Source organism: Trachymyrmex cornetzi, unplaced genomic scaffold (genome assembly GCF_001594075.2).
Source record: "Trachymyrmex cornetzi isolate Tcor2-1 unplaced genomic scaffold, Tcor1.1 scaffold646, whole genome shotgun sequence".
Taxonomy (NCBI): Eukaryota; Metazoa; Arthropoda; class Insecta; order Hymenoptera; family Formicidae; genus Trachymyrmex; species Trachymyrmex cornetzi.
Genome location: NW_017299966.1, coordinates 543,265 through 571,213, shown reverse-complemented (window position 1 = coordinate 571,213; position 27,949 = coordinate 543,265). Strand labels below are relative to the sequence as shown.

Sequence of the window (27,949 nt, the reverse complement as noted above, 5' to 3'; positions counted from 1 at the left end):
TGCATGAGTGAATGAGCGTGAGGGAAGTTTGAGGGGGGAATTGGAGGTACGACGCTCTATGCCAGTGAAATTTGAATAATTTCCCTTCAATCGTAGATTCCCGACATGCGCGACCGAATAACATAGATTCAAGGGGGACAAATTAAATAAAAGGGACGGGCCACTCCTCCGTCAGTCGCAGTTCGATTGCCGATGATCGCTCACTTGCACAGGTGGACGATCAATTGCTTTCATTGACACGCGGTACCGCGGAAACAGCGAGTGGAATCCGTACGAGACAGCAAGGAAGAAAACACGGATAACTCAAATCATTTTTTACAAAACGTGCTAAAGAAAGAAAATGGATATCAACATGCGACTAACAGCATCAGTAGGAGCGATCATTATGTTGATTGGATCTTGCGCGGCTAATCAGGACTTGTTGATAAATTCCTTGAATGAATGTATAAAGATGGAATCCTGGACGTCTTGTTTGAAGTATCAAATTTTGACTCAACTCGATAACAAATTGGGGACCACCACGGAAGCGAGATCGCTCGAAACCGTTGACGAGGCGATCGTCGCTAGAACCTTCAAATATCTCAAGAGTTTCGATTACGGAGTTGATTTACCTTTCGTCGATGCTAGTTTGAAATACAGACCTAGCAAAAGCCTGGCTGATCTCGACGTTGAATTTAAGAATAATGACGTTGATACTAGTCAAGCTCGAGGACTTTTGAAAAAGAAGCTTCTGCTACCGTTCTTGCTGCTGTTTAAATTGAAGTTAAAGGCTCTACTGCCTATTTTTGTCGCTATTATTGGAATAAAAGCTCTAAAAGCTCTTGTCCTGTCAAAACTTGCCATTCTTATCGTAATTGGATTTGTTGCTATACAATTCTTCAAGAAAGGCGGCATGATGATGCCGATGGGTATGTATTATACATATGTATAAATACTTAATTATTGTAGTATCTCTAATATTTAACATAAAGAGTAACTTTCTGTATTTATTATGAGAATTACAGGTAACTGTATGTTGCTATTTTTAAAATAATTTCATTTTTCTTAATTCATAAGCAGTTATATTAAGTCATTTCACTTTTTTTTGTATAGGAATATTATTTTATAATTTATTAAATGTGTTTCTGTAAAGAAGATATTGTATGAAGATTTATATTAAATTTTGGAAAATAATTACAGCGAAAAGGTTTCACATTCGCGTGTAATTTTCATAGAACGTGTGAAAAGTGAAATTTTTCGATCGTAGGAATGACTATGGAACCGGCATCGACATATGGTGCTCCACCTATGCTCTCGACGACGTCGAGCTACGATCCCGTCAATACATGGGATGGTAACGGTCCTTATTCCCGTGTTTGGACGCCAGCCAATGGTGTGGAGGCCCAAAACCTTGCTTATAGTTATTACTCGCCTGGCAGCCCCAATTCATACAGCTCAGCAGGATCCTCGTCATCGTCCTCATCTTCAAGCAGCTCAACGAATTACAACTGAACTCGTCCTAAAGTCTCACTAATGACGCATCGATCAAGCGTCCGATATTGCCCTTGTGAACGCATTCCCGATCGTACGTCAGCAAATAAGTTACAACCAAAGAAACGCCAAATAATCAAGTAGCTCGCTGACGATCGATGACATTGCGATGTCAGTTTCGTTAACGAGAGCGCCACATTCAAAGACTGTCGGCTCCATGCCGGCTATAATCATAGAATCGTTTTGTCAATTCAACAAAACTTACATTGAGCGGATTTGTTAACTTATCGAGAAATTAGTTGCGCTAATTAAATTTTTGATTAAGTTTAAGAATCCGCAATATTCTAATATTGCCTGATATGTCGCAATTAGAATTAATTTAAATTTTTTTTAGAGAATTATTCGGAACATCGACAAAGCCGTTCATTATTTTTCTCTAAGTGTAACATATACACACCAAAGAATAATCAACAACGAAAATCAAAGTATAAAAATACGTGAATGATATTGACAATATATAGGTAAAAGATATTGCCAATATACAGATAAGTATGTTGCCAAATACATTTACGAAGCGATATAAGATTATTTTTTCGGTGGACATTGACTATTTATTTTTCGTGTAACATAATTATTTATTATTATCTTTGCATTTGTTAATAAAAGCATTTCTTGTACTATAATAAATTAATATTTTGTATACATTTTTTTTCACATTTTATTCCTATAAAATTTCTGTAATATTCTCAAACAAATATGTCAAATAAATCCTTAGGAAAAAGTATTTCCCTTAGGAAAAACTGATTAAATACTTAGTAAGTGATATTTCATCAATTACTGGTGAAATATCATCAGTTATTGGATAGTAATCAGTATACTGAAACACTTTTTCTTAAGGGAATAAATTAAATTTCTTTTAATATGAATAAATTTTAAAAAATTAATTATTTCAGTAGAGTATATATTTGAGAAATTTAATTTCTTATCAGATCCATCAAGCCCCTGTAAGATGATCGTTACGTACTATGATGTATGTAAAGTCTGTTACTAATCCTTTAAACAATACAATTACAATATTATCAAGAATGAAATTTAAATTAATACACTTAAATAATTAAAAATAATATATGTAATGATATTAATGTTATTATCAACAAAAATATATATTTTATTTAAGAAAAACATTTATGATTTAAGTTTTGGAAACTGTAGGTTCTTCAGTTGGTAATACCGTTACAGTATCATGGTCAAGTAAAGAGAACAATTTAAGATGGCGCAAGAAACCATTGGACGACCCAAGATGATCTATGGATCATACAACTTACCTTCTTTATCGACCGTTATAATTTATTATAAATAGTTGTATTTCTTTGTAAAAAGTTACTCTAAAGTTTCATTGAGTATATACATTAGTGTTATGTTATAAATATTGAATTACAAACATATAATTATAATTAACTTATTTATATTTAAATACTATGAAGATGATTTCAAATAATTAATTTTCATTCAAAATAATCTTCATTCTGATATTAATAGGCAGAAAATTATTTTATTCTATCAATAGATAACATATAACAAGATTGTAAATTGTGTTCTTTAAGAATATTATAAATGATAAGATAGAATAATTGGAATATTCAAAATAGTATATATTGACTATAAACGTATTTAATTTTTGTTACAATCTATTATCATAATTTATTATGCATAATTTGTTACTTGTAATATTAAAAGCTTATGGTATGTTTTTATGTGTATATTCTACAATAAAGAAATCATAAGCCTGATTTCCTATTTATCCGGATCAATTCTTTTGTTCCCGCTGCCTAACATTTTTCCTTTGAATTGTTTGCTCTCAACAATAGCAGTTTAAGCACCTTTTCGTTAAAGCAATATTTTCACTTTCACTTTCACTTTTGTTCGTTACCAAAAAAAAAACCATATTGGCCGAAAGACACACATTAACAGTTGATGCATTTCAAGGTAAGCTATCAGGTAAAATTGGGGTAATACCGAAAGGATTTCCAATATCCGCTGGTCAGAAAATGCTTAAAATGTCTTAGAAGCACAAGAAAAAATCTTTCTTAGGTTTTAGGGTTTTTGGAGCAACTTGCTTTAAGTTTTTTTTCAGGATAATCCTGCAGGAAATAGATCCTTTTTCTTCTTACCGATTCTCTCTCCAAGAGAGACCGCCCAACGCGTTTCGCCGTGTCATCGCTATATCATATTTGAAATAAGTAAAAGCAATCAGTGAAAGCGAAGAGGAGTCGCATCAGCTTGATTCATCGAAAGCGCGATTTCTCTTCGTCCGAGAACGCTTGAGATAAAGTGATCTGCAGGATCAACAGCAGGATGCGTCTACTTTATATATGATCCCTTTTTACCTAAGTAATTTGCCTCCGCATACGCCAATATCCTGTGCCGAGTAGGACACATATTCTTTAGAAAGCGTGTTTATCGCACCCTCAAGATCGTGCGTGATTGTGAAACCTTCCATTACGCTAACAATGTTGCTGAAAAAGTACGTGTATTATTTTAATAATCTACAATGTTGAACGGAGAGTTTCCGGGTACCCGCATATGACGCATACGAGTATGTGGCGATTACATAGAAAGAATCGTTCACGTCGTGATCAAGTTTTATGCGTAATGATTGGTGCTATTAGATTGTAAATTTCTTTCAAATATTTCTATTGCATTTCCGCGCGTTATAAAACATTATAAGTTCTTTCTCATCGCGTTGGGAGATTTTAACGCGTTGACAAAAAATGCTATATTTCACTAAAGACTCAAGTTATATTTACACGAATATAAGAGGTTGCATACATATATTGTAGTATTATCTATAGTATAACTTATAGTTAGTATTTTATAATATATTTGCATAAATTAAATATGTTCTAAACAAATTATTTTTTGTTAATTACGTATGCGGAAACAATTTACCTAGATGCGTTGTTCTTGTACTTTTGTGTGCAAACATATGATTTATTTAAATGAAATAAAGTAATGATAAAAATAATTTTCATAAAAAAGAATAAGTTGTAGTGTGCGTATATATAAGAAATATATAAGAAATAATTATCTGTTTTATTTTTAAATAAATTTCGAATAAAAAAATAATTCATATCATTTAATCTTTTCGTTTTTTAGATTAGATTTCTTATATCTTCCCATAACATGAAAATCAATTCAGACTCATCAATCTTGTTGTTCTTGTTAAAACTTACGCATGATAAATGTGTTTCTTGAAAGAATAGAAACGCTTTTCGTAACCCTTCCCGGAAAATATTCTTCCTATGATCGCCCTTAATACCTTCCGAAACTCCCCGAAAGGAGCGGTTTTCAGATTCTTTTGCGCGACCACATTCTCACGGTCGACCAAAACCGCGCTCCTTCTTTCTTCGTTTTGTATCCGACTCATTTACAATCTGAATTATGCACTGTGAATAACGATGTAGAATCGTATTAAATAATTTCACAACGAACAATTATTCATCGCTAAAGAACAGTTTTTTCGATTTCTTAAGTTTTGCTTACATTGTTGAGACAAACAAAATATGCGATCCAGTTCGATTTACAATTTACATGGAATCATTCTTCTCACGAAGAAGACGTCCAGCGAGAATACTTAACGATAACATTCACTTGAATGAGCGATGCATCGTTACTCGCGCGCAGCAGGGAGATATAGTATAATTAAAGTCTCCCAATCTCTCCTTGACGCGACGTATCGTATAGAGATATATCGGGAAGAGGGGCATACGTTACGCAGGTGGGTAAATTGATCTAGATGAGGAAAAGAGCGCACGAGGGCCCTTGAGCTATCGGTCGCACAGGATACGTTACTTCCTGCATTCGTATTCCCTATTTCTGGTATATGGACAGTCGGTCGGCAACTAAAAAACCACCAGCGTTTGTCGACCTATCGACAAGCTGCACGAGTCTTCTCTCTTCCTCGTGTATACCCTCTGCCTTCCTTTTTATAGGAGTTCTATTAAAAAAAGCTCGTATGAAACTGGCGATCTTTTGTGGAGGTACACATAACGTGCGACAAGGGTACTCGATCGAGTGCGTGCGGAAAGGACAGCAAGAGAGAAAGAGAAAACGGAGAAGAAGAGACTGATGTATACACGCGGTGGCGTAGGCGCCTGTTACACAACCGGAAGCGAGGCTACGGGGCGGAATAAGAAAGTTTGTGTGGATTAGCGCGGATACGAGACACACTTCTGACTGTTTTGTCTCTTTCTTGCCTCCTATTTCTCTTCTTCTCCATTATGTAATGTGAAATTGATACTCGACGTCTCGACACTCGGCAAACTCATTATGCAGTGGTTATGCACCTCGGTCGGCTTTACTGGCAAATTGTGCAATTTCGTATATATCGTTCAGCTCATTAAATAATGTTTTCGTATAAGTATGTGTCCACACAACGAGCGTGACCAATTGAATAAAGCATGTAAATCTCACATTTACCCGCTGCGTACTGCAAACCTTGTCGTACAATTACCATAATTATATGGCTAGTTTGAATAATACCATTACTTTGTATAATACGGCGACATTTAATCGTGCATGATGTGACATTTGATGTGTATGCCGCGGCGAATTTTTCTTAACAGGCTCCTCTTAATGTAACTCTCTTTCGCGAAGATGTCCTAAGCCAGGCATACCGGAACAATTACATCTACGTGACCTTCGAAATAACATGTGAATCATAATCGATCACAGGTATTTTCTACTTCCCTTGTTAGCAGCTTTTTCCAGGTATAATTTCTATTTTTACTTTATAATGAATATATGTGTGTTTCATCTGCTTTCAAAGAATCATGTAGAACCTTGATAATATTAAACCTTGAATTTTATTTTATTAATAAAAAAAAAGTTTAAAGACGTTCTTGTTCAAGAATGGACACGTTTTAAAAGTTTTTATGTATAATAGTAAATTGCTTACAATATTCTTTTGCATAAATATTTTATATTATTATTAAATAATTCGGGTTTCCCCTTAATTATTATTATATTATTGACGCAATGCTTTCCAAATCTTTTATTAAAATTGATAAAAATTTTTTTAAAGATAATTGATCACATGCAACACATTATATCAGCTGTTAAAGTTTCTCAATATTTTATTTCAAAGCACTTTTTACATATGTGTATAAAGATAAATGTTGGAGAACATGTACAGGTACTTCTATTATAAGCGTTTCTTAGGATAATACTATTGCGTACTGCATTACGTAGTACAGGACGACATTTAATACCGAGACTACGTGACATTTCATGCATCCGCCATTGCAAATTTTTCTCAAGCTAAACACTGTCGAATGTTTCTCTATTCTATCGTATTAGGTACAGCAAATTTGGTCGCTTCACGGCCAATATTTTGCCGGTTAGATCTAACACCGTCGATAACGAATTCTTGAGAGAAAGCATAAGTTAGGACGAATGTCGGATAATAGGACCCGTGAAAGAAAGGTGCACATCTTTCAGGAAACAGGTAAAAGCCGACAAGCGATTTAAGTTATTTATTTTGGCACTTACTAACGACTCTATTCTCTCCTGATTCTCTCACCGTTCATCGATGGGTTTTGGGACGAAGGGTTGGTCGTAAAGGGCTTGCAATCTCCGGCTTTCTTGTGTTTTTACAAATAGTACGACTGGATGAAAACGCGTGTCGATTTTTCTGAAGATTCTCGAGCGGATTCCTTTCATGATCGGTCGATCATTATCTGAATGGAGATAGACGATGGACACGCGAGAATTTCAAATGAGCGGTACATTGTTGTTTAGGCGATCTCCATCGTCAGATCGACGTGCGATTGGTATCAAACGGTTGACGTTGCGGAAACACACAAAATTTACTCGACTCTTGATATAAGTAACGATCTTGGTGGGAGCGGACGAGCAAGCTGACTTGGTACATTTCAATATAATATTTCACAGAGAAAAGGAACCTGTGCTGTGTCCTTGCCGCGAAAGAACGATGGCGTATACTGTTCGCTCCTTTTTCTATGTTCGATTCTCCTGTGTCTTTTGTCGGTTCCTTTTTTTTGAGTTTGCGCCGTGTAGCGAGCCATTGAGTCATCGGCATTTTTCACGAAGGCAGCCGTGACCTTCGATTTACGTAATCAAACAGGCTCACCCAAATGCTACGAACACGATCATTCGTTATAATAATATTGTTCGATATATATTTATATATATATATTAATTGCATACTTAATAAAAAGATCAGAATTCTTTAATGTACTTCAGTCGACTTAATTATTCAATTTCTTTTTATATATTAAAAGTATTTTTTCATAAATAATTATCATACTTGTAATTTAAAAAAAGTACAGGTTTAATTTCATAAAAATATTTCTATAATCTGTAATTTCTATAATCTGATTGTTTCAAATGAAAATACGAAGTAGTCAGAATCAACAAGAGAGCAGAGAAAGCGAACGCATTTGGCGCCACTAATGAATGAACATCAATGCTTCTCCTCGCTAATCGGGAATGTCTAGACATGGCGACACGCACAATTAGGAATGGCCGTGTATTTTCGTTACCAGTCGATCAATGGACTTCGTGTTTGCTAAATGTAACCGACTCTTTCTGTACCGCGTGCTTTCGTGCCCTCCCTCTGTAGACCACCAGTAACGTATGAAAGCCATCGTGGCTCGGTTCATCGAGTTCAACTCGTCTTCGACGAACGCGTCTTCGATCTTCGCGTGAGGATCGTTCGCCGATGATAAATTGCAAATCGTGAGTGAATCTTCATCATAAATGCATCGCGCCTGTCTTCCGTCGGCCGGACAAATTAATCGGACGAATGCATGGCGCACAGGCGACTATTATTATTTAGAAAAGTCCCTCGCACAGACGTCTTTATTTAGTTCATTTAATCCGATGGAGGATCCACAGTCGGTGTACGCGGCATCGATTTTACCCGAATAAACGTAGAATAAGGATCGGGAATGCGTGGCATCGGCCGATTATTTTATCGTACGTTACCGCGGTTCCATAACCGCGACGGACATATTAATAAGGAATATTAAACGACGCGATTACCATACGATATCGCTTATATTCGCGATACGCTCGTATATTGGCGATTAACGCATCGTGCTCGAACATCGGTGCGCCATGAAACGTTGAGGTGCTTAGGATACCAGAAATTTCCTCTGCTTATCCGCATATTTTCAGGGGTCAGTGAGCTCGTTCGCAGTGCGCCGCGGTCCATCGCATACTACCTGCGGTTTAGACAGTGAAAAAGAACGGACGAAGAGAAACAAAAATAATAAATGCCATAGAAACAATGTGAGGAAGGGATAAGGGCGGATAACCGAAAGGGAAGAGACAGAAGAGGGTAGCGAGAGAATATTCGCACAATTCCGTCTTTTCAGATGGTCTGCAGGTAGTATAACGAAAGCAACCTTATCATCAAGGCGGCAAATACGCGTACAAGCCACCAGCAACCTTTGAGCCTTCTTCGTCGTCCTCGCTCCTCGAGGATTCGAAAGGAGATTCCTACGTGGTGCCGTCATGGATTTTATACATTCCTGCATGGACGCCGTAGGAGGCTTCCTGAAAACCGAAAGTGATACAGGAGACACTCATCAGCCAGGGGAGAGAATTAAACGAGGTGTGTGTATGATGCGTTTTGTCCTACGATGGGGGAAAATAAGAAATTAGAGATATAAACGATATCAATTACGGTTTGTATATGAGAACGCACATTATAAAATAACGTAAAGTTTTTAAAATAAGATTAACTCAGAATCGACTTATTAATAAATCTGTATTAATAAATATCGAGATATCCTCATTTAAATAGCTATGTCCGTTTCTTTCATAGTTAAATATCCTGACGCAAAAAACTAAAGAACAAGTCTTCTCGAATGAAATACGTGACTTGTATATTTATGCATTTTCGTAAAATCGCGTATTTAGGAACGATGTTCGACATTTTTTTCAGTCGTGAAAAAAGTATCGCTTATGCGAATTGATCGGGAATGTTAATGTCAAATTAATAAACGCAACGTACACAAAGTAGTTGTAGAATCCGGTTTTAGAAAGACGTAATTATTTCAAATTAACATAAATCGCGTGCCATATTTGGACGAGGCGCATAGGATGATGTTTTAATATTGATCAACATCCTCCACGTCAGCGTCGGTAGCTATCTTGCAACTTTGTGGCCATGAGCGCCGATTGAGACACTTGGATTAATGTATTCGCTGCGTACAGCGATTAAAATATTACACTGTCGTTATTTTTTGCATGTCGCTAATTAGGTATTCAGTATCGCGTAAGATGTAATAAACCCTTTTGCATTATTCGAATCGTGAATTCTTCACGATTTTTTAGAGAAAAAGATGAATATTCGCTATATAAAGCTTCGCGTTATTCACAATATATTTTTTAGAATTATTTTAAAAGGATTGATATAAGCACACGTAAGCGACAAATTTGTCAATATCATGTAAGAATATTTGAATAATGCACACATATAAGAAATGCTTTTGAGATTCGCGAATTTTGGAGCTGTACGGATAGACATACATAAATGTAGCTGTAAAGTAGGTAAATTGGTTAAACGTTACGAAGGCCGCGGTCAAAGGACTAAAATTTCGCGGTGTTAAGACATTTTCAAGACGATTGCTTCTTGGAGCAGGAAGTGACGAGGAGTACACAGCTGGCGAAATTTCAGGCACCTGGTGGAGGAAGAGTATAGTCTTTCTCGAGTGGTTTGGCCGTGATCTGGAAGAGGCGGCGTAAGGAGGCGACGGTGGAAGAAGGTGAAAAAAATTGGTAATCCCCCCTTTCCCTTTCCTTCCTCCGAATTCGAAGTAGAAGCGATGCGTGGACCAGCAGGGAAAGCAAAGGAAGGGGTTGTCGGGAACCGGATCGGAGAAAGGTGCTTTCCAAATGGCTCGCGATTAACACTGGTATGCGGAAGGGTTGAGGGTACCTCCGAATCTCTTTTCTTTTTTCATCCCGTTTTTTAATCCCTTACGATGCAAGGGGCGGTTACGGTAGTCCCGTTAGGTCAGCTCGTCGGCAAGCTGCCCCTTAAGCGGCGGTGGTGTGGTTACGGCATCTCGTTTTTATACCTTCGTTTCTCCCGTTCTCTTCACAACCCTCGTCTAACTGTGGTCCGTGTAATCCACGCGCAGCTTCCGCGTTTCCCGAGACGGGGATCGTTTCCAAGGACTCGATCATTCTCTCATAGTCTTCGATGACGAAAGAACCGCTTTTCCTAAACAAAGAAATTCAACCTAGAAGTATATTTATAATGCGTAGCATAGAAATACATCAATAATTTCATTATACAAGCGAAATTGTTTACGTATTTATCGTTCATTTCGAATATATTTGTATACAACTTTTTTAAATATTTGGAACAACTTATACAGTTTGACGTGTATTTTTGCTATACCATCTATTTGTAATCATTTTAATGTAAGATAATAAGTTTGCTAATATTTAATTTCTTTTGAATCCTATTTTATATTTATAACTAAAAGAATAAGTTTCTCTTTAAAGAGATTCCTTTATTCAAATACCTTTTTTGTTTTAATCTCTATTATCCAATAAAATTCAGATATAGTAATAACTTGATAAGATAAACGAGAATATTGAATGCATAATGAAATAATTTTTCTCATATACCTATATAATAAACCCTCAGCACCAATTATATCGAGAATTAACGTTCTTTAGTTACGAATTAATCGCTAGCGATATGCATATGATATTAACATCAGATAAGTTATTAATAAGACATAACAAAAAAGTGCAAAGAACAATTAATGTGCAAGGAACTAACTTATTGTATTACAATTACACTCGTATCTCCATGTGTCTGGGAAATCACGTTATGTTTATTCATGATTATATATTTAAGAATAAAATGTAAAGCTTACATTAGAGCCTCGATTAGAGCATTTACAATTGTGCAAAGAATAATTTTCACTGGTTCTAATTTTAATTAACATTCTTTGATTATACAGTATGATCATACTGAAACTTTAAGTTGCGGACATCATAAAAATTTTTAAATATAAAATATAAAAAATTTTAAACAAATATAAAATGTGAAATTAACAATAAGAAACATGGCTGATAAATCGTACGCCATTAGTGTAAATAACATACGAAACTCTTTGGATTTTATAATGATGTCATAACATTTATCTTCATATTATGATTATATCAATATATATATGTCGCGTGACTATTTCAATCAAAACTGTCAGAATTGTTGTATCTTGGGTATTACAGCTGATAAAATTTACGATTGTAATAATGAGCGAAAATATAGATTTTATGACATAGGCAGAAAAAGAAGCTTAATAGAAACACAAAGGTTAAAAGCACAAAGCATAAAGTAAGGGTCAGAACAACGCTATTATTACATCGTGAACGAGTTAAATCACAATTTTGATGTGAAAACATTTATATTTTTGAATGACCTTTTCTCAATTATTTCATTATTTTATATTAACCTCTTACTGAACAAATTCCGAATGAACAAACGAATAATTAAAGCATATTTGTAGTTAACTTTGACAAAAACTGAAAATATAACGTAAATTCCGATTGTATTAATATAAAAAATTTATAAAATTAATTTTATTTATAAAAAATTGAATTTTTTTACTCTATTTATTATTTGTTTTAATATTTGAAGAGCCCAATTTGAATTATTCGCTTTTTTTTTTAAATTAAAATTTTGCTATATTTTTTTATGTTCTTTTTTATGTGCAATTTATAGAACTGAAAAGTATATTTGCAAATTTGCATATAAATATTATTAAGCACTAAGATCTCCTTTGATCAAAAATAGAAGTTCTTCTATTATTATTTGATTTATTCTCATCGTCTAATTTTCAGTTATAAATTCTTTAAAAATAATGTTCCCATAAATTTTACTGGGATTGATGCATTATACCAACTATATTTCATTGAAATTTATGTTTGGAACTTATATTCTTTTTTTTTTTAGAGACGATTTATAGATTTGGTAACAAATAAATCAGTACAAAAAGTCTATCGATCTCATAAATATAGTTGTCAGCACAGAATTTTCTTTAAAATGGACTAGAAAGGAAATAATCACACATAAATGCAAGGTCGTGAACCATAATTTAATAGCATTTGCAAATTTCGCCTTTTAAAAGAATATTTATGTCTTTTTTAAGTATATTTATGGTCCTATTGCTATACTCATAAGATCGTCACCAAGGCTTTCCTCTTTGTAGGTCCCATAACGGTCTCACGAAAAACTGAACATACCTGATCTGTTAAAAGTAGATCATATATTGTGACATCAAAAGAGAACACACACGTAAAAAAAAAATCAATATGATCATATATAAATATTAAAAATAATGATTTAAAGTGTAAACAATTCACTTGAGTTCCAAAAATAACGAGCTTATCAAATCTTCGTAGAAACATTGAAGTTTAAGGATAAAAAAATACTGATAAAAATAATCTCTCTTAAATAATATACGTACACTTACTCGGCATATGTATTGATAAGCTTTTGTAACTTACTTCTTAGACGTCCACAAAAGCAATTTAAATAAATATACATCCGTACAGGTGTATGTAAAGAGATCTATTAATAAACTACAAGCATATCTAAGCGAAGCGATCGTTTCTCATCGCGATTGAGAAAAACTTTATTATCCCGCAATCACAGTTTCTTTGCAAGAAATACTGCAAGTGACCTCGACTTTGGTTGCAACAATCATGCAGCATTATTGCGCTCTACGGGGCAATTACGATTAATTTTATACCTGCTCTATGTGAAGATGAAATATACCTATGAATAATGTTGTAAAATCAATTGACGTAGACAATTCACATTTATAATAAGAAGTTACTTATTATTCTGTTATTCGAATTTATTAAAATATACGAAAGTGTCTTTGTGATAAGTAAATTTTAGAACGGTTCTAGATTTTAATTAGAAATTATTTTTTTATTTAAATTTAATTTAGTATTAAGCAACGAATTCTTTAATCAATTAAATTTTTCTTTTGATTATCCAAAAGCACATAAATCCTTATTGACAAATCTAATTATGAACGTTAATTAAAATAAAAAGTTAATTCGCAAGATAAACTATTAAAATATTATATCCTTCGAAATATTATATATTTCATAAAATGAGCAGTAAATTTTACTTAAATTTTATGTTAAAATTTTTTTTTAATTTTAGATTTAGAATTTTATATTGAGATGTCGAGATAATATTAATATTGAATATTAAAAGATTGTAAAGAAATATCGAAAAGAGATACCAGTTTATGATTCAAATCAAGATAAAAAGTTCTGTAAACTACAGTTTTTTTTTTAACAAATGTAACAACAAATGAAAGTTTCAGCTTTTTTTGTAGAATGTCAGAAAGATTTCATTCCGTATCATTAGCTCTTACATAGACGCACTGTAGCATTGTTAAGTGAAAAAAAAAGAGCGATACGGATTGAAGTTCAACATCGACAGTATGTATAATCGACGTGATATGATCGAAATTGCATATTGCATCTGTGTGACACCATAGGTCGCCTGCGTCTGTGGGAGAATCGAAGGGAGAAGAGAGCCGGCGATCGTGGGATAGTGATGGTGGGGATACCGGCAGAAGGGGAAGAACAAGCAACCCGAGAAGAGAATCCAGTAACCTAGTGCCTAGTCGCCTGGTGGTCTGCAAAAACAAAAGAGATGTACGTGCCACGTGCCCTAGGCGCCACCGATATCTTGCACCGGTACTCGCAACGATAATGCAAGTTTCTTCAAGTAGAGCTTCGAGGAGAGGGTGGGACTGTAAATTGCAAAGTTATTAATAATTGCCTACAATGGAAGACAAAAATAACGAAACAATAAATCAAAAGATGCGAGAACATCTATTTATCAGTAATAAAAATATTATCTTTTTTAGGCTTATTATTTTTTGCTAAAAGATTAAGGCAACCGTGAATTAATTATTACCGGAATAATTACGGATAAAAATCAAATCTCATAAATATATTCTTGATCTATGAAAATATCTTAGATCCCATAGATAGATGACTTGGTGCATCTTCGATAAAATAAGAGTTATATCATAATCGTGATATTATATATCTATGTACAGGAAATGTGTCTTCTTATGTTTGACACAATTCTGTTTATTCGTACATACATTTTTCATATAAATATCAAAGATCATCAAAATCTCTTTATTAAACTAACGTTTATTAAGTAAATAATACATTAGATTTTAGAATAAAGGAATCGATAGTCTCTCGCTGTTAAAACGATCAAAAAGGCAGCAGGGCAAAAGAAAGAGGGCGGAAAAAGAGCATCGCATTTAGAAATGACTCAATCATAGAAAGTCGAGAAGTCGTTCACGGACAGCGAAATAATTCTATTGCATTGTCCTTGAAGGCAGACACAAAGGAAGTGAAGGAGGTGACGGAACAAAAAGGGCTACCGCCAACGCTTGACAGCTTATTTCATATTCTTTATTTTTCTCGCACTTATCATTTTTGTTGTATAAAGGAAAAAAAAAAAGAAAAACAAACAGCTACGATCTACCTACAATTCGCACGGGAGCGGAAGGAAAAATTAATTTAAGAGACAGTTTTTGAAATTAGAATCTCGTTACTATAACGCCGTGGATCTTAGTCGAGGTAACGTTCAGACATACGGCGACAATTGCGGCGATTCACGATTAATAATAGAAACTATTGACGCGCTCTTCCGAACGTGACCTCAAGTAACGAACTCTTATCGGCCTTACGGATCGTTGCGTTCCAATAGGGAAAGGTCACGGGGATCATGACGAGGAGAGAGAGATATATGATACGGTAAGCCCGCCGTCGCCGTCGGACGCGCGGCGTCGATCGCAGTCGATCACGAGCGTCTTCTCGGTTATCGAGGTGTCGATTTTCCTCGAGTTAAAAGGAGGGTACAAAAATATATATATATATTTATTTATATACTGTGTATGTATATATATATCTCTTATCCCTTTCTTCGCTTCTCCTTCAATCCCGCTTGTCTCTCGCACACGCATTTGTACTTAGGAAAAAAAAAAAAAAAAAACAGAAAAAGAAACACTCGCATCCTTCCCCGCGTGTGCACGCACGCATTCGCCTCTTTACTCACTAAAGAAAACGCATCTCCGACTATCTCCTCCCGCTCATCGTTCTCGCTTTCATACTCGCCATCCCCATAGCGGAATTCGGCGTTTTAATGAAAAAGAGTCGCGAGAGAAAGAGTCCCGAAATACTTAACAATGAAAAACAAGAATAATATTAATAATAATTGAATAAAGATGATAATAATAATAATAATAATAATAATACAATAGATTAATGATAAAAATAATAATGGTAAAAGATGATAATAAGAAAATTAAAATAATAATTAAGGAAAATAAGAAATAAAGATAGAACGCGCGAACGTTTACTTATGTGCTACTCGATCGTTGTGGTAATTAAGAGAAATACGGTAACTCGTACACATATACGTTGGTGAAGAACATGCGCTCCAGCTCGCGCAGAAGCGCGGCTGAACGCTTCGGTCTATGTTTCTGCGTGTGCGCTCGTACGTGCTCGTACGTGCTCGTACGTGCTCGTGTGCGAGAGCGAGTTGCAATGAGCTCGCGCGCACCGAGCGAGTCGATGTATGCGAGGAATGCAAAGTACGCGGTCGTCGTGGTTCGAAACGCGTGAATCGTGCATTACGACATAGCCGACGGAAAGAAGTTATGTGTAACAATGCGCGACCGATGTGTATGCACTGCGATCGCTTCCTGATAATAATTGCAAAGGAGCCTGATCGATTTCGCACGAAATCCCGAAGGACATTGCCACATGTCGCACGAGCGCGAACGATCAATTTATCGGATACTTTCATGTATCTCTTTTGTATAAACGGCGATTTCGGTGCGCGCGAACGTTACTTTTTGGAATCTTCGGTCTCAAAGAAAGCCATCGCTTTCAAATTCATTATAAAACCATGAACAACGATGAGCTTTGTTAAAAAAAAAAAATATATACGTTAAAATTTTGAAAATTTATCCAGAAGTAATTTTTTTGATAAAAGTGACACATTTATCGTAGTTTCTTAATTTTTAGTTTCAAGTATGTTGTAACGGAATCTAATACTTGGGTGAAAGCTAAAAAGTTTAATTGGAAACTCTCAGTGGCTGTTACCGATCTTGTCTAAGTATTAAATCGATAAAATAATATACTTAAAAAGGGTCTAAAAAATTTCGACATTTATTTGTTAATTTTTCGGAAATTTGCTAAAACTTGTTGTGTTTAATTTTTTATTTTCTAAGCGCAGTATATGTAATATTAAAAATTACTGAACGTAAAACTTTATATAAATAAAATCAAGATTGAGTTTATTTACGATAACAAAATGATTTAATACCTCGTCTAAATCTGCACATTAATTGTATAATTCTCAGTAGTTTATATAACGTGAATACTAAAGAGCCACGCCAAGAGAGGAAACTGGATTTTCCTAAACAATCTGCTCTATTTACTGTTTCTCTAATCCATATGCTCGACGATATCATCGACATTCGAAGCGACAGAAAAAATATATAGTAACGGTGATTATATTAGTTGTGACAACGTTGATAGTGTAGCGATAACGGTAACAGCGCGACGTTGCGCGCGCAAGTGTCTCGATCAGTGGTAGACGGTTCAAGTAGCGATTAATAATAGCAACGTAACAGCAATGATAATGAAGTCGGTATCGGGGACTAACAAAAATTTTTTCGGCGATAACCAAAGTGTCGTTCTTCTCGTGACAGTCGCGTTTCACTGCGTTCCCGCGTAGCCACCGCACTTTTAAGGTGCGATATAAATTTTAAAAAAAGTAGCGTCTTATCGGGGTCATTATATCGGCAGGGTACAGCGAATCACGGAACATTCGTGTTATCACGAATATCAAAAGAAATGAACACAATCTCTTCCGGGTGTCCGCGTTTTTCGCCCTCGAGAGTCGCGGCACGTGTCTCTGCGAGAGATAGAGATGAAGAAAGAGATGGAACGACTAGGTGGCGAATTTCCATGGCAGTGTAAAGTTTCTAATCCTTCCATTCTCGAGCAGACTCCGTTGTCCTCGTCATCGGAGATGAGAACAATGAAATTACTCGACGGCAGTGGTGTCGTTGCTGGTTGATTCCTGAAACAGCCAATAAAAATGACTCTATTATAGACTCTATTCAAGACTCATTAATAATGCAAGATTAGATTGTACGTAACGAGGTATACATATCATAAATAGAACGATATTAGCATGGCGATTAGCATTTCTACAGGATTATGTCAGTAATTTGCTTATCATCTCTTCCACCTATACTGTATATAAATAAGTCGTAATAATAGTATATCGCAGCAACAAAGTATATAGTTTTAATTTTTATTTTCTCTCAAAGTATCCGATCGACGTAACGTAACATCGACACGATAAATAATGACATATTAGTATCTTGCACGATCGATTTGTCGAGCGAGTAGGAGTAATTAAAAAGTGTGAGAGAACTGGTGCGTTTCGCGGAGGGCGCAGCGTAATACAAAAGGTGAAGTGGATGTATGCCGGAATGGCAGGGGGAGAAACGAGCGGCGGGATATCCTGATCTCAGCGAAGGCCGCCTAGTGTGCGTTTCTAGGTGGGCAAAAAGCGCATAGGAAACCACGCCCTGGCAAACCGATCGTCTATCCTCAGGGACAATTTGCCGACAACGCGCGAGTATACGCATCGATTGCACATCGAAGCACGTCTAAAAATGCAAGAATCGGGAACTTGTCCACGCGCTTCCTTATACAGTGCAGACAGTCTCTCGTGAGCACGCGCTCGAAACGGAGATAACAGTGCGATAACACTATGAAGCGTGTGTAACAGGCACACGCGATTTAGCCGGTTCGCATGCGCATGCGCATGCGCCGCTGCAACTGTGTGGTACGAAGACGTAAAACAGACGGCCCGAGTGACCCGCTGGCTACCTATATCCTGTCTACTTGAGGCCGACCACCTTCCCACCATCAACCTACCTGTCTACGCCTGTGTGCGCTCGCTAGGTGGATAGGCGCGCTTTATCGCTAATCGATATAATATATCTTCCGGCTGCCTGCTAGAGTAGTACAGCGAGTAGAATATGCGCGCTCGCGCGCGTTCGACGGCCTTCGCGACCATTTCGCCGAGGTCATTTTATTCGCTCGATCCTTTATCTTTTATTCTGTGCTTCGTTGCTTCGTTACGGAGGAGTAAAAGATCATTCGAGGGACGGAAAGGTACGTAAAGTCGAGAACTATCGTTATTGCATTGCAGACGCGTCATCGCGACAGTCGTTATGGGAGTCGCGTAGCTACATTAAGGTATCAATCCATGTGTACTGTATAGTTTATGTAAATTTTCATAAAAAATTAAATTTTTTTGGAGAATATATGTATCAAAGGATATTGAATTAAGATGAGATGAAAGTAAAGAAATATTATCTTCTTCTCCTTCGAAAAGTTTGAAAAACTCACCTTTATTGAAATTATTTATGATTGCTTCTGAAATATTTTGTAATAAAGTAGGGAAAACGCGTTTCCCTTAGTGTCTCGCTTGGTCTCTCTTACTGAAAGTAAGTGGTCTCTAAAGAATACTTCTGGGACTTGAACCGAGTCACTGCCCGGCTCCGGCTCAAAAGAGGACGTCTAAAGTAGACATGCTGAACTATCGTCATGGCAAGAAACGGTTATTCGAGAGCGAAGGGTTTCACTTACACTTTCCAACAGAGTTATTTCTGGGCCAAGTTCGACCGAAAATGTGTCGTACAACGTCAGTTTGCTCAGGAGAAAGCACTCTCGAAGAAACGGTGGCGGCGGCGGCAACGGCGTTAGTGAGACCTAGGCCAAGATCAGCTAACGTGAAGAAAGAGAAAATAAGGGGAAGCACACAGGTACGATCACTCCCTCTCCTTTCTTGCACTCACACGCGCGTGCACGCGTGCGAGGGAGGGTCCAAGGCGGGCAAGAGAGGAACGGAACGAATGGCCAGGCTTGGATCCGTCGGAAAAATAAAACTAGGCAGACCAGAGCAGAGTCCGTTAGACCGCCTCCTGTATATACTCTCTCTCTTTTTCCCTTTACGTTCTCGTTCTCTTCTCCCTGGGCGAGAGCGAGAGATAGACCACGGTCTGTACACGCGTCCACACGTGTACGCGTGTGTGCGTGTGTGCGTGTGCACGTTGACGTGGGAAAGAAAGAGAGAAAAAAACTTAACCTAAGGCACGAGAGGAGTCCGTGGCTCCGAGCATGGCGCTGCTGCAGTTTGCCCCTGAACTTGGTTCTCGGACTCGCCCGACTCAATGTTGACCTACTTTCCTGGCTTTACTTCTATCCATGCTGCACCCGCCGGCACCGATTGCTGCAGTGTGAGCTGTGAGTGCTCCGCACTGATTTTCTCGCATCGCGGTCTAGACTGTTCGATTGCATTTCGCTGCCCTAGATATCAGCTCACTCTGTGATTGTCGCAAGACGATTCTCTACTTTTCATTCTATCCTCTAGAAAGCATTTGTGGGTGAGCGCCTCGTGCAACAATGAATTTTTCGAAACGTGAGGATAATACATACTTCTAGTTATCCTTGATTATCGCTCCTGCAGAATTTCTCGATCGAGTGGAATTAAGTCGAGCGTATACGCATGATTGGCGCGTGTCGGTTCATGGGGGCGATATCCGTTATCTCACCGCGTGATTCTTGCATGCAGTCGTGATAAATGCGACACGGACGTGAGACACGTCGTCTGTCACAGGGCCGCCTAGACGGTCGTGTCAGACTCGTCGGATTAGACGTGGCAATGTACAAGTACCAAGATAATCGTTAGTTTATGTAACAAGTCATTTCCCGCGGCCACGTGATTTTCTCGTCAAGGCGATCCGCTCACCATCACCAACGCCGACGGCGCGGCGGGCGCTTCTATCACCATAGACCGTCATCGTCACCGTCGCCGTCGCCGTCGCCGTCGCGTCGTACGCTACCGCACGCGAGTACAATTCCTCACAGGACAGTATATCTCAGTTAGAATACCCACATGGGAATGTCGTCATGATTAGCCCATTTTCATCTGCAGATACGTAGTCATTCTAGACCATAAATATACGAGTATGTCAATTATCGCACCAAGGATCACTGTAATCGTCAAGGAAGTACGTCGTGATTGCTTATTTTCCAAGAGCAGCATTAGTGCTCTTGGTCATTTATAATAAGATGTCACCAATAATTTTCTAAAGATATTAGTTATTCGAATATCATAAATACTATAAATAACATATATATACTAATAATATTAAACAACTTAATTAAATTTGTGCGTAAGAAACATAATGAAATTATCCCATTTATATAACGTCATTTATAATATAATATAATACTTAATGTTTAAATAAATATTTATTGTGATGACAAAAGTATGTCATGTATGTGTTCCAAGAGTTGTTGACATGTTCAGCATAAGCGTTTATAATATTAAAAATTCGTAATATGTAGTTCTAAGTAAGAATAAAGGAAGTTTATATCATATTTCACCAAAAACCAACATAAGACAAACGTAATTACTAATTGTGTCACACAAGATTTCTTAAATAAAAAAAAAATTAGTTATATCAATAAATTAATTATTTAACCTTTACAGTATTGTATATCTCGTATTCTGAAAATGTTCCTGTTATCGAAATTTTTTATAATAGATTGGAACATCATTGACCAACACATAGGTCAACTAAAGAGGCATAAAGTTCATCGATGCTTCGCCGTTTGTCTTGGAGGGTTCAAAGCCGATTTCGCGGACTTTGTCTTCGTAGGTGTTGTGAGAGACCGATGCATTCCATAGAACGCCGGTAATGGAACGCTAAAGAAGCTGCTGCTCGAGACCCGTGTGCCGCGAGAACGAGTTAAAGAGAGAGGAAGAGAAAAAGAGAGATGGGGGGAAAGAGGCAGGAGCAAAGAGAATGAAAGAGAGATAGAGAGAGAAACGAAGATAAAGGTGCGCGAGGGTGTGAAGGAAAGAACAGGACGAGAAGAAGAAAGAGACAGATAGATATGGAGAGAAAGAGTCGAGGCAAAGGTGGTCTTACCGCCGTAAATGCCACTGGTTGGCATTATGCCGCTTGCTTGGTCAGACCTTCGATGCATCGAACACATCGCCTAAGATGCCACCCGATGATGAGTGCCTAGTATAATCGTGATATCGTTCTTTCATGCGACTATCGGATGCTTGGAGGGAATTTCGTGTTGCACGAGCCAGCACAACGACGGCCCTGGCCCATTTACTCTTAGGCTGAGCTAAGTGAGCTAAGCGCTAGAAGTCGCTCCTGCACGATACAGACGATATTGGCCTTTCGGACATTTTTTTGCGCCCGCTCACTCGCGGATGGTTAAGTACGACCTACGACGCGTGAGTTGAGCTCGTGCGCTCGCTCGAGAAAGGTCGGCGGTTCGATCGAACGAGAAGATTCCTTTATCGCGTGAATAGCACACTTGGAGCCGAACGTGGATGGCGCGTGATGATGTCGGCTGTCGCGAATATATACCAAGATCGACGATGATAAATCCGACATCGTTGTGTCGTACACTATAGCGACACAATTTTCCTCCATCTCCGTCACGGATCGTCGATCTTTGCTAGGTGGAGAATGTTATAATCGACTCAATGGCGAATACGATAGCGCAAGGTTAAGCATTATGCGCGATGTAAGTATAAAGTGATCGTTACGAGTGGCAAGGAAACACAGGATTTTCGAGAGTCGACTAAACTTTGTGAACTGCGAAGAAAACCGGGGAGAATCCGAAGAATGTTGAATTAAGAACCTCTGCCCCGGTTCGGTTCGGTTCGGTTCGGTTCTGGCTCTGGCTCTGGCTCATCGAGCGTAATCTTGGCTAGGACAGCGCCTGATCGCGTGTTATTCTAGCTAACTATATGACTATAAACGGCTACGCAGCAATACCCCCCCGGCGTATATCCCATAGGAGTAGACAAGTCCGAGCAGTAGATACCTCGTAAGGTGAACGAACCTCCGAATCTCCTGGACATGAGAAAAAAGAAAGAGAACCGCCGAAAAAAGAGGCGACCACAGCGGGAGAGGATGGAGTAAGTAACAAGGAGGAAGAGGAGGCGAGGCAGAGATGACGGAGAAAGAGGAGGAGGAGGAGGAGGAGGAGAAGGACGATCGTGGATGCTCGCTACAGAAAGAGATAGGATGATTGGAAGGGGACGACCGACGACGAGAGCAGTCGACGTCTACGATCGTAATGCCGCGCCGCGCCACGCCGCGCCGCGCCGCGCCGCGCGATCTCCAGAGTTCCTCTCGCGGCGCGGCGCGGCGTCTCGCGCCTGATCGCCTCGAATCGTGTCGTGTCGTACTAACGCATCTTTATGTATTATCTCTACTGTAGCCCGAGATGTTCCGCTAAACTGATTATATTGCTCAGCACTCGCGTTCAGCACGCTAAACGAGAATATCGTGACTTAACGCGCCCACCCCGACGTTAATTGCAATCGAGTCGATTTATCCTATTATCGCGGCAGTTTATGCCGCAATGCCGCCCGTTCAATGCTGACCATCCAGTATACAACGGCGTTTTTCATATACGTGATAATGTTGCCGGGCAAGTCGACCACGTGTCAGACACGTGCGACGATGCTTATCGGATTATTCGAAGCGAGTATTGCTCCGAAGAGATAACTGCCAGGTCCATCAGAGATTAATATATTCAAAGGAATGTGATGAGATGCCGCATATTTTTTTATAAATATATGTAATATACATATATAACAAGAAATAACTATATCTAAATATGTATAAAGAACTTGGAGAAGATAATAAAAATGAATAATTTTTTTAATTCGATTTTAAAGCGTTTACGTTTTATTTTGTCATATTAATTATTACACATTCTTCAAACGTGATTGACAAAAAATTAATTGATCCGTCGAAAGGAAGTGAGAAGGGCATAGAGAGCACGAATTGACTGTCTGTTCACCAAATAAAGTTCATTTTAATTTTTCATTTTGCTCATCGAGGAAAGTTCGTGCAAGTATATACGTGGGCCGAACCTACCACCTTCAGCCTGTATCCGACCACGTCCACCAAATTCAAATACGATAGTGGCATACGATTGTTATGCGTGACGTGTTGCTCGCGCAGAAGTCTGCCTGCCAAAATCCGCGAGCCTGCCTGCCCGGGTTCGATAGCATTACGGCGCCTTGTTCTAAAACCACGATCGCGCGATGTGTCACGATCGCGGAACGAGGAGTACGATTCGGTACGCCTATTACTGCGAGAGGAGCGACGTAAGAGGGAGGAAGAAAGACGGCGCGGCGGTGCGACACGGGAAGAGAAACCGCGGCGCGGCGCGCGTTCGAGTAAGAGAGAAACGAAAGAATGTGCGAGTACGTGCGAGAGTAAGAGAGAGACGATTGGCATGCAGGTCGCGCGGTATGTTGTCCTAGGTCACGCGTGATCTCTCTCTCCTTCCATCTCTCCCTCTCTCCCCTGTCATTCTATCCCCATTCTTCTTTCCTCTTTTACTCTCTCATCTCGCGGTATTTCTATACAGCAACAGCAACAGCAACAGCGGCAGCAACAGCAGCAGCAGCAGCAGCAGCAGGAGCAGGAACAGCAACGGCAGCATTTCTACATTCTATCTCCGTAGTTTCTATTTGTCTATTATTCTGGTAATAAGATCGTACGGCGAGGCAAACATTATGATGGCGAATAAACGGAAGCGGTTCGAAATTACAACTGGCGACGGCGCCTCCGGTATACGCCGCATTAAGTCAAGGAATGAGGTTCCTCTCTTTCTCTCTCTCTCTCTCTCTCTCTCTCTCTCTCTCTCTCTCTCTCTCTCTAGTGATGCGCACGACACTATCATATTATGCAAGTTTACGCGAGTAACATAGATTATTTCAAGTTGGTACGCGTTTGAGCATTCATGTCGATATTTGATCGTATATAATAATACGAGACATGACTCTCTATTCGTCTACTATCTATCATGTGCACTTGTCGATCGATTGTACAATTGTATGCCACAATTGTAAATTCCTAATTAAAGGAAAGATAAAATATATCCGTTCTATATTTTCGGAAATATAACGCTGTACATCTATCTCGTAATGTGCAAATATTCGTCGAGTAATCACGGCAAATTGCCGCACTGTACACACCTCGCGCGCGAGAGCTAACGAACGGTTTGGGACGCACCCGGAAGAGGTTCGTGTATGCGGGTCGCACAACCGCGCAGAAGAAAACTTTGAAGAATCTGCCCACGTCCGTTCCCGTTTGAGTCGAGATCGATCTTATTTTCCACAAAAATTAAACGCAATTCTCCGAAAATTCTCGTAGGAATCGCATTGATTCGTTCGCAAACATAGGGGGGGAAAAAAAAAAAAAAAATGACGGATCGTGGCATATCGCGACTTGTTTCCGCGAAACCTAGGGGATCCCTCGAAACGGTCATCGAGGAGGAAGAGGTATGGTGGCTGACCGGAGCGGACTTGACTTGAGCGAACGGAGGAGCGAAGGAACGATCGCTTATTCCTGACGAGGAGAGCACGATCGACAGTGTGCGCGCGCGAGCGAGACGGTGAATGCCCAAAACTCAGGTGGTGTCAATGAACTCGGCCATGTGAGGAGTCGGCCGGGGCCTCCTCCTCGGCTATACCCACTATATCGGGGTCTTGTCTTTCCCATGGGACCGAGACTAATTTCGTGACTTTGCGAAAGCGACGCGACGCGCGTACACGCCCGCGAATCGATAATGCCGAACGCGATCGATTTCTAGACCAATCTTTTCGGAATTCCTCTATTTTGCACGCATTATATTCAGCGATATTCAACGATATTCAGCGACACGTCATCACACGTATGACTGCATGCCGATACGCGAATATTTGCAATACACGATATCGCTTCGATCGTGATTAGATATCGCGCAAGCATTATATTAAATATAAGTTATGCGCGAGATTATATCGATTATATTGAAAACTTGCCAACAGAATATGTTTTATTGTAAACATTTATTTAAAACTTTGTTTAGTGGAAAAAAACGCGTCAATATGTATTATTAAATATATCGACAAATGGAAAGGAAAAATGGAAAGAGAAAAATTCTAGCAGATTTCTTGGTTACGACTCCTCGAATTGAGAGATACATATACGGCTTGTTTAAAAATATTTTATTAGATCTACATATAACAAAGAAGATACACCGATTATAAGTTAGACAATTGCAATTAGGCTACAGCTCGTCTAATTATATGCCGGAAGATATTCGGGTCTATGTACTGGAGGTAATGGCGAGGTGAATGGTCTAGACTGACTCCCAGAGGGGCACCTGCTCGTAACCGCGACAAGAAAACCGGGTAGAAAGGATAAAACACGTATCTACGTGAGATAGCCGCCTCGTACTCTTAATGTCAAACCTTACGCGTCTGTCAAAATTAGACAACCAGTATAGTATTTCTTACGGGATTCTATTGTAAAGATCTCCTATCTCATCGATCTCGATCAGATCGCAGTAACACCAAACCGGGTTGCAAGCAAAGCAAAGCGTTAGGTATCAATGTAGAATGCTGTGACGTAATGTTAAAGAATCAAGCGGTCCCACGTCACGTGAATCTCATCCTGCCCTGTTCCCTCTGGCGTTCCTTTTAACTGACTCCCTTCTCCTTTTGGATCGTTGGTTATGCGCGGGTCATCTTTGAAGAAGTCTTTCTCCCTTCTTTTGCAACCTCGACGCGATCACGGTTACGTCGGAAATGGCAAGAAGAGAAGGTAAATAGGAGTGAGAAGGAACGAGGCTCGCGAAGGTGGGAGAGGGTTGACCGCCGAAAGAGAACTTGGCGAGTATAGTCGCGACTTGATCACGAGCTCGAGCGAATCACTACGGATTATGTAACCATGACGAACACGTGCGAGAGACTGAACAAATTGTACTGTCGTAATTAAAGCAAAATCTAATACAACCGAAACGTATTGGTTGAACAATTGCAAGTAAATTATATGATCTTCGTAGCTAATATTAATAATTCTTATTAAATAAAGCTAAGAAGCTTACCCTGTATGTAGGCAGATTCGGCATCTTCATTGACATTCCACATTAACGAGAAACGTCCGATGTCGTCCCTTGCGAATATGGATGCTCCATCTCAGTCTCCTTAAATTGGAAGATGAGACTTCCTCTCGTCCTCTCACTTCTTCCATCATTGATAACATCGATCTACGAAGATGTTTCCTCCAAGTTTCGGAGGCTTTGATATCTTAATATTGTCCAGTCGGATCGAGACCCCTGGTAGCAGCCATGTCGCGACCTTGAAGTATCTCTCGAGTCTCCTTCCTACTTCCTCGATTCTTCTAGACCTTCCTTCACCTTCTCAATACTGACCGGTTGGATCGAGTCCAGCCATGTTGCACAATTTTAATTGAAAGTCAATCGAAAGCCTTCGGAAAGATATGGATATATAAACGGTCTCGAGAAACGCAGTTATTCGACGCACTTCAGTATAGACCGGTGGGGTCCAATCCTCCTGCTGCCATGTCGACGATAATGATCTTCAGTAATACTGAAAGCGGAAGTATGTAGTTGCTCGATCGTGGAGAAAAACGTCTTCAGTAGAGACCGGTGGGGTCCAACTGCCGAGCCATATCTTCTTACTCGGCTCCCTTGGAAAACTAGCAGAGCGTTGCAGACACTTCTGACACTTCAAGTATCGTGTTCAGGTCTCGTGAAAACGGCGACTCCTAAAATGTCCTGAATTACCGGAAAATCTTCCAAAACGATCCCGTCAAATCAAGTAACGGCACGCGAATAAAACGATTGTTGATCCACAAAATGATCCACAGTTATCAAGTGTGACAAATTGATCGGGACGCGGTGAGTAATTCGCAAGGAATATCGCGCGATCCGAAGACGACGATCGACCAAGTGGACGCTACCGGAAAAACTGAAGGGACCAGCAGCTATGTGTGCGTGACCGTGCCCCACAGAGCTCTGACAGCTCCACGGCGAGTGGCCTCGCTTAAGTCTCGGCTGGCCCCCACCTGTCTGACTAGGAGCAACGGCGATTGGCCGTTGCTGCCGGCTACAGCGGCAATTGGCACTCCGACCGAGCTTTCGGAAAATTTCCCCCGATATATCGTTCGGTTCATAAGCCCAACCCCCACGTGTTTCGCACTGGGCCTCACTTGGGGAGAAAAGTGGGATCCGACGGATCAAAGGAAGGGAGAAACTCTTGAAAGAGAGGAGGTACCGCGAATGGATCCAGATGAATTTTTCAACTCAAAATTAGTCATCAACGGTAAATGAGGATTACTAGTTAGGCATGAGGTTATCGGAACATTTGCAGACATTTGATATGCCAACTATATATGAGATCTGTCTGGAAGAGAAACCGTTTTCTTCGAGTTGCAAGTTAATG

The 27,949-nt window shown here is 39.0% G+C and overlaps 1 protein-coding gene and 2 long non-coding RNA genes across 3 annotated transcripts; 2 read left to right on the top strand and 1 right to left on the bottom strand.

Moving 5' to 3' along the window:
- The first annotated feature begins 189 nt into the window (after nt 1-189).
- On the top strand, nt 190-14,155 carry LOC108767016 (uncharacterized). The gene is made up of 3 exons (XR_001940409.1): nt 190-261; nt 5,088-5,089; nt 14,145-14,155. It is a non-coding gene; the product is annotated as an uncharacterized LOC108767016 (long non-coding RNA).
- Nucleotides 255-1,768, top strand: Osi20 (DUF1676 domain-containing protein Osi20). Its single transcript, XM_018516637.1, has 2 exons — nt 255-908; nt 1,247-1,768. Exons 1-2 carry the CDS (start codon nt 341-343, stop codon nt 1,489-1,491), a joined length of 813 nt encoding a protein of 270 aa, XP_018372139.1. The 5' UTR covers nt 255-340; the 3' UTR covers nt 1,492-1,768.
- A 2,859-nt stretch (nt 14,156-17,014) lies between the features above and the next one.
- Nucleotides 17,015-27,512, bottom strand: LOC108767086 (uncharacterized). The gene is made up of 2 exons (XR_001940413.1): nt 26,590-27,512; nt 17,015-17,665 (listed from the first exon to the last, which is right to left on the bottom strand). It is a non-coding gene; the product is annotated as an uncharacterized LOC108767086 (long non-coding RNA).
- Between the last annotated feature and the right edge of the window lie 437 nt (nt 27,513-27,949).

Bases quoted from the DNA above. Each gene is read 5' to 3' on its own strand.
- Osi20 (XM_018516637.1), top strand. From the start codon at position 341: ATGGATATCAACATGCGACTAACAGCATCAGTAGGAGCGATCATTATG. The intron at 909-1,246 runs GTATGTATTATA...TTTCGATCGTAG, and splicing joins CGGCATGATGATGCCGATGG to GAATGACTATGGAACCGGCA.